At 32.9% G+C, this 7,007-nt stretch overlaps 1 protein-coding gene across 1 annotated transcript; it reads left to right on the forward strand.

The window, feature by feature from the left end:
* Positions 1-730: 730 nt before the first annotated feature.
* On the forward strand, positions 731-6,602 carry LOC129889333 (cytochrome b-c1 complex subunit 7). Its single transcript, XM_055964592.1, has 4 exons — positions 731-891; positions 2,098-2,255; positions 5,702-5,749; positions 6,290-6,602. The coding sequence occupies exons 1-4, from the start codon at positions 795-797 to the stop codon at positions 6,356-6,358; spliced, it is 372 nt and encodes a 123-aa protein (XP_055820567.1). The 5' UTR covers positions 731-794; the 3' UTR covers positions 6,359-6,602.
* Positions 6,603-7,007: the final 405 nt, after the last annotated feature.

The following is a 7,007-nucleotide window of genomic DNA, read 5'->3' on the forward strand; positions in this document are numbered from 1 at the left end:
CAGAGCACAAGAAATTATAGTGCGCTAATGCGCTTACTAATAAGTAGGAATAACGAGACTATGTACTAGCCTTCTACCTTAATGTGGGTCCTCTACACTCTACTTTCTAAGGTCATGTCCTTGGTAAGTTGTAACTGCGCCAAAGTTTTATTAAATAAATATAAAATAATATTTAAATTTTATTACTTATATATTTTGACTCAATTCCACAATATTATTACTTTATGTTATTAGTTGTTACTTTGAAGTGTGAACAGCTAATTGATATTATTATTTATTAGTTAATGACTATTTGGGCAGTGAAGTGTGAACAACAACTAATATAATTTATAACTTAAAAGACAGAGTGTGAATTGTAAACTATTATTTATTAGTTAATGACTATTTGGGCAGTGAAGTGTGAACAACAACTAATATAATTTATAACTTAAAAGACAGAGTGTGAATTATAAACTATTTTATGTCCTTTTTATTTTTCATTTGCATCAAAAAATCATTTTAAAAATAATGAAATAAATCGAACTGAATTTGAAAAAATTGAACAGAACCAATCTAGTTTGATTCAAAATATAGTGCATACTTTTTCAAAATAAAACACCGAAGAACCAAAATAAACTTTAGCAAAATCGAAACAAAAAATCGAAGGTCCACCCCTAAAAAAAAAATTGTATGGGCAAACGCGTAAAAGTTCCCCAAAGCGCCCTAGTAGTTAGTATATATAAGCCGAGACCTCAGACCAATCCAGAAAAAGAAAATCCCTAATCTTTAATCGCATAGAGAAATAGCGATCGAACATGGCATCGTCCTTCTCCAGATGGCTCGTGGATCCCAAGAAGAACCCTCTCGCCGCCATCCATATGAAAACTCTCTCCTCTCGCCTCCGTAATTACGGTAAAACAATTATTATGTAGATCTATTCATCTCTATTGCCATACATGTTATATTGAAATTGGTTCGGATTTAAGCAATTGCTAAAATAATTGATTTAGCTGAAAATCGCAGTAATGATTAGATCTGTTGCAAATGTTAAAATTGTTCATTGGGTGAAAATTATGGAATATAGATATAAATCACGCAGATACCATAGGGGATTTATTCTCATTTGCCAAAGATTGGGTAGGTAGCAAGTTGGACTGTACTACTACTACTACTACTACCATAAAAGTAGTTTAGTTTCTTTCCCTTCAAGGCTGTTCGTGTTTTGAATTGCTTATTGATTCTGTATATTGTGATGTATTCTAGCATTAGGGCCGTTTTTACTGATGGACTTGTACTTCCCCAAGTAGAAATCTTGGTATATTTTCCTTGGATTTATCCTTTAGTACATATGTTCATTGCCATTTGTAATTGTTCTGATTTTATTTTCTTTGGTCCAGCTTGCACATTTCATATACTTTATCTATTTCTCTGATAATTTCTTTTTCATCCGCATAAATACATATGCTAGCATTTGGGGTATTGATATTTAGTGATCTATACTTTCTTGTATACCAACTTTCACGGCTTTGTCATTATTTCAGGTGTTTGATTTCTACAATGAAGTCTTGACCCAATAGTTAAATTTGAGTGTTTAAATTTCATCTGGATATGGTTTCCGTCCAACATAAGATGATGGTATTCTTCTTGCTATGTGTGTGCTTGAGGGTGTCAATTAACACGACCTTGTAATAATTATATCCCTACCATTTGTCAGAATTGTAAAAACATATATTAACATCTATATCATTAATATATATCACCTTTTCAGCTATCTTGACAGCAATCAAGTTTGGTGCAAAAGCAAAAATCTTCATCGCTTGTTTTCTCCAACCAGAAGTTGTTAGGATTCCCGTTTAGAATCAAGGAGTCGAGAGAGTATTTTGTGTTGTTTCTTCTGCAAAAAGAATCATTTTACAGTATCATTCCAAAGACTTTTGATGCATAGTTCAGCAACTTAAATAAATAAAACAAATAAAAACAAGTTGACAAAAGAGAAGAAAATAACATTTAGTAATATCACCATTTCAATTATCCTGATTGAGTTACACTATCACCTACGTTCTTATGCTTTTGAGCTGCTTGTTAACTTTTCATTATGTTTTTTTTTTGTGAAACAAGGGCTCAGATACGATGATTTGTATGATCCGATGTATGATTTGGACGTGAAGGAAGCTCTTAATCGCCTTCCGAGGGAGATTGTTGATGCCAGAAACCAGCGCCTTCTGCGTGCCATGGACCTCTCCATGAAGCACCAGTACCTCCCAGAGGACCTCCAGGTACTTCAATAGAATCCCTTCTTATGCTGCACTTAAGATAAATTGAATTATATGTAATTTCCTCACGTGAAGCATTGGTGCACCTGGTAATGTAAATGGCAACAATCGAAGAACACTTTGGGTGCTCTGTGCTTTCTTCCCCTCTTCTTTACTTTGCCATCTTCTTTCATTTGCTTATTTTGTTCTCGTCACCAAAAGAGAAGTACTAACGAATGGTGGGATAGGAGTTGATAAAGCAAGCTAAAGCAAAAACATTTACTTGAAGGCGGTGATGTTGCATCTGTTGTCATTTGGCCAAGATTTTGGGAGGCGAAACATTTAAATATGTCAAAATAAGCTTAGTTTAGAAGATTGGTCAAACAGACTATTAGTTGACTCATATAAATGAAGACCTTTCTTAAACTAATACACAACAGTAGCCACTGCTGATGATTAAACTTTTGGGAATCATACCTTGATAGCTCTTCTATGTGAGGTTGGATGTTTTTAACTTAGTGAGCATCCTAAATATTCCTTAGGCTATGTGTATTAGATATAAAATCGTTGTTGTGCATCATTTCAAATAAAAGAAAAACTTCGTGAATGTTATGTAGGGCTCTTTTGATTTAGGTTTATTGGATTTACTAGGGAATCTCCAACCCAACACCAAATTTTACACCAAATTCTATTTTGGTGTAAAATTTGGTGTTTTTCATCTCCAACCCAACACTAAATTTCACACTATTATCCATAACACCAAAGTTTACAATTCGAATGCACTACACTAAAAACGAGTATTCCTTTTATATTTTTATCTCTCTTCACTATTGTATTATTATTTTTTAATTCATTTATATTTTCTTATCTCATAAAAAACATCCCTTTTTTTTACATATTCACCTTATATAATTCATATTCTTTTCTTATATAATCATTTACTATATATATAAAATTTATAATAAAATTAACTTATCACATAAAAATAGTTAGGCATATTAGAGACTTTAATTAAAAACATATAATTACAATATCTAAATGAAAAGTGTTATATGATAAAAAAATAATCTAGAATACAATTGATGTTGATGAATATTTGGTGTGACACTATTCACACACTATAATAGTGTAAAATTTAGTGTTGGGTTGGAGATGAAAAATATCAAATTTTACACATACTTGGTGTTGATGAATTGTGTATGGTGTGACACTATTAAACACTAGGATAGTGTGAAATTTAGTGTAGTGGGTTGGAGTTGGTTTACACTAAAATAGTGACCCAACTTCAATCCACCACACTAAATTTTACACTAAAAAAGGAATATTGTCTTTATATTCTTCTCTCTCTTCAACATTATATTATTATTTTTATACAATTATAATTATAATTTATAATAAAAGTATCTTATATTTTATATAGAAATAATATATACGAAATTAACTTATAAAAATTATACACCAAAATTAAGATTTAATTATTATTATAAATATATTACATAATAAAATAATTAGATATATTAGGACTTATAAAACATACAATTTATAATATGTTAGATTAAAGTTATATAATAATAATAAAAAAGTGATTTGGTGTTGATGACGAGTCTCACCAAAACACATTCATCAACATCAAATCACTTTTTCATTGTTTTATTATTATTTGTATTATATAACATTTTTGAAAATATTAATAAAATAAAAAATAATAATGTAATATTGAAGAGAGAGAAGAATATAAAAAGAATATTATTTTTTAGTAGTGCATTGGAGTTAGTTTACACTAAAATGGCGTCAACACCATTTTAGTGTAAAATTTGGTGTTATGAGTTGGTTAACGATCTTATTCTTTATTTGCAATAATTATATAATAAGGGAAGAAAATTATCTCTAGATCTTCTGTTCCATGAGAGAGAAACTGTAGCAATTAGATTTCATTGTTTGATTGATGGCAGGAGGGTAATGAGAGGGTTGTCAATGTGTTTTTTAAGGCGAACTCGTAGATGGAGGAAGCAGAGGTGGTGAAATCATATTAGCGGTTTTTCTTCCACCCCTGCAGGCTTGGAGTCGGAAGTCCCAACCAATCATTAATTCCCAACTGTGGGGTGAATAGAAGGCATTTGCCCCCGATTCTATATGTGGATTGAATTGACTAAACAAACATGAGTTTAGTTAGTCGATTGTTTAGCGAACAAGACTTCCCAATCAAATAAGCACTTTTGCGAAGTTCACCTTCTTCTATTTAAAACAATACCCCCATCCCACCCAAAACCCCACACAGGGGGAAAGAAAAAGATTCAACCCCCTAAAAAAGAGAACCGACAAAAATTGGGAGGAGAAGGAAACATGAAGATTGATATTCTTCTTTGATCCTTTCTTGCCTCTCTTTTCGGTTCCCTGTTTATCCATACCACCTTATATGCCAATTATTGAGCAATCAGTGTTGTTTACTATGTGTCCAGAGGAATTAACTAATTTAGATGATCCCTCAATATGGCGTTTATAAAACATCTTTAATAATCATGATTTTTCTGTTTGAACTCTTGTCAAGCCAATTATGCAAAATAATAACTACTAGAAGTTTCTATTTTGTACTGCTATATAGATTTATGACAAGGCTAAAGTACTCGTAAAAAGCAGTCTTATAAAAAATATACTAACATGACTAAAACATATTTTCTCAACTAATTGTTATAGCCTTGTGGATATTTTTCTTCAATTATATCCTGTCTTTTGGAATCTGTGCAACTATTTTGGGTTTGTGGCATAGTTATTTTTGTTGGTTTATACCCTATTTTTTGCCAAGTTTGCATGGATTCCATGAGTGTAGGTCTTTGAGACAACTTACTTTCATGAGATTTTGAGTCTACCTCGTCTCCTTTTAACATCTCCATTCACCATGGTTTTACACTTTCAAAGGCAATTGAACCATCTCAATTGGTAGGTTGTTTGAGACAAATTCCATGTATTTTTTGGGATTGTTTTGAAAGAAGCAAGGAGCAGTTGATTATAATCATCCATTGGGTTGGGAAAATTATGATTGATCCTTATTCTAATATTAACTGAGGTAGATGTTCATTAAAGTTTAACCAAATTTGCAGGCAATGTATAATCCATGTTGGTGTTAATGGCAAAGATCATCTCCGCTCTGTATATTGTGAAAGTCTGATACTCTTGAAAGTCCATAATCTTGTTTTTTTCCCTCTTTGCCTTCATATTGATCCTTTCTGGAAGAAAGGATTGAACGTTCGACCTTCTCTCAGGGTGTTAAAGAAGAAAGTAGAGCAATTGTGAAAAGTGCATTTGGTTTTGGGGGGATTGTTTGGATTTGGAGAGCAGGGAGCGGTTGATTATAACCATCTATTGGGTTGGGAATGCTTTGATTGTTCCTTATTCTAATATTAACTGAACTAGATACTGATGTCGGTATTTAACTTGTTCAGTATTCATAAAGTTTTAACCAACTCTTGCAGGCAATGCAAACACCATTTAGGAGCTATCTTCAGGAAATGCTGGCTCTTGTAAGTTTTCATTTCCTATTTCTGGTTTAAGCTCTGGATGGTTCAGTTGTGTTTCCAGTTTCCATGAGAATACGTCACTGCTCATCATGTCAACTTGAGGCATCAGATGTTCATCAATCTCTTAATTGAGTTTGAAGCTTTTATTTGAATCTGCTTCCAATGGTCACTTTTTTGGTCCCTGAATGTGCCTTAAATTTTCTTGTGATCCATGTGCCTAGAGTAAAAGCGGTCTTGTTTTTTGTTTTGGTGGAGCCACTTCACATCTTCTTCTCTGCATTATTTGTTTCATTTCAGTAACCTGCAAAATGTGCATGTAAAACATTGACTAGCTGCTCCCCTTCCTTGCTGTCTAGTTTTTTCTTTTCCTTTTTTGGATGGCATTTTGGGCACTTGGTCCATACTGTATGTCTTCTATGGCTCTATATGATCACTGTAGATTCAGGACAATCATACTTCACGCTCATTTTCTGACTTATGTTCCGAGCTCTTAATGCCTTCACTAGAGTGGTCATTAATGCACTTGGTTTGTATAATTTGCAGGTTAAAAGGGAGAGTGCAGAACGTGAGGCTTTGGGAGCTTTGCCTCTTTATCAGCGTACACTTCCTTAAAGAAATCTCATCTCCCTTTAAACTTTTTCCATTGAGAATAACTACTGTACTGCTTGTAGATCTCCGTGGTGGAGATAGAAATAACAGGATGTTTGTTTGCTTCTATGATCCAATACTTCAAGGTAGTCATCCTGTGGGCTTTATCGTTGTAAACCTATATTTCTTCATATGGGACATACATTTTCACCAGAACTCCCATAGTACTCTGGTTTGACAGGTTTTATTGGTGTTTCTGAGTATTATACATCCTGGAACCTAATTTTGCTTTACCTTTTCATTTTGTTTAAGTTTAAGCATTGTGGATTTGTCGTAAAAAAAGAATTCGTTTTGTGGGGTCCTAGTTCCAAACTCGTATTTGTTTTCTTCTTTACTTTCATAGTCCTTTCAGTTCCCCACTTTGTAGGCTTTGCTCATTCCCATACCCCAGCACCCTTTCCTCTGTAACCTCAATTAGTTTAAGAAAGTAATGAATGAGAAAATGACAACAAACTGTAGGATTTGTGCAAAATTATTTTGCCTCTTTTCATTCTTTCCGTTACTTCTTAACAGTCTACAGAAAGAAGGAACAAATAATCACAGAATCATAAAGCTTTCTCCACCAAAACTAAGAACCAGATGCAGCAATTGTTTAACAAAGTTATTTTCCTTG

This window comes from Solanum dulcamara, chromosome 5 (assembly GCF_947179165.1).
Source record: "Solanum dulcamara chromosome 5, daSolDulc1.2, whole genome shotgun sequence".
Lineage (NCBI taxonomy): Eukaryota > Viridiplantae > Streptophyta > Magnoliopsida > Solanales > Solanaceae > Solanum > Solanum dulcamara.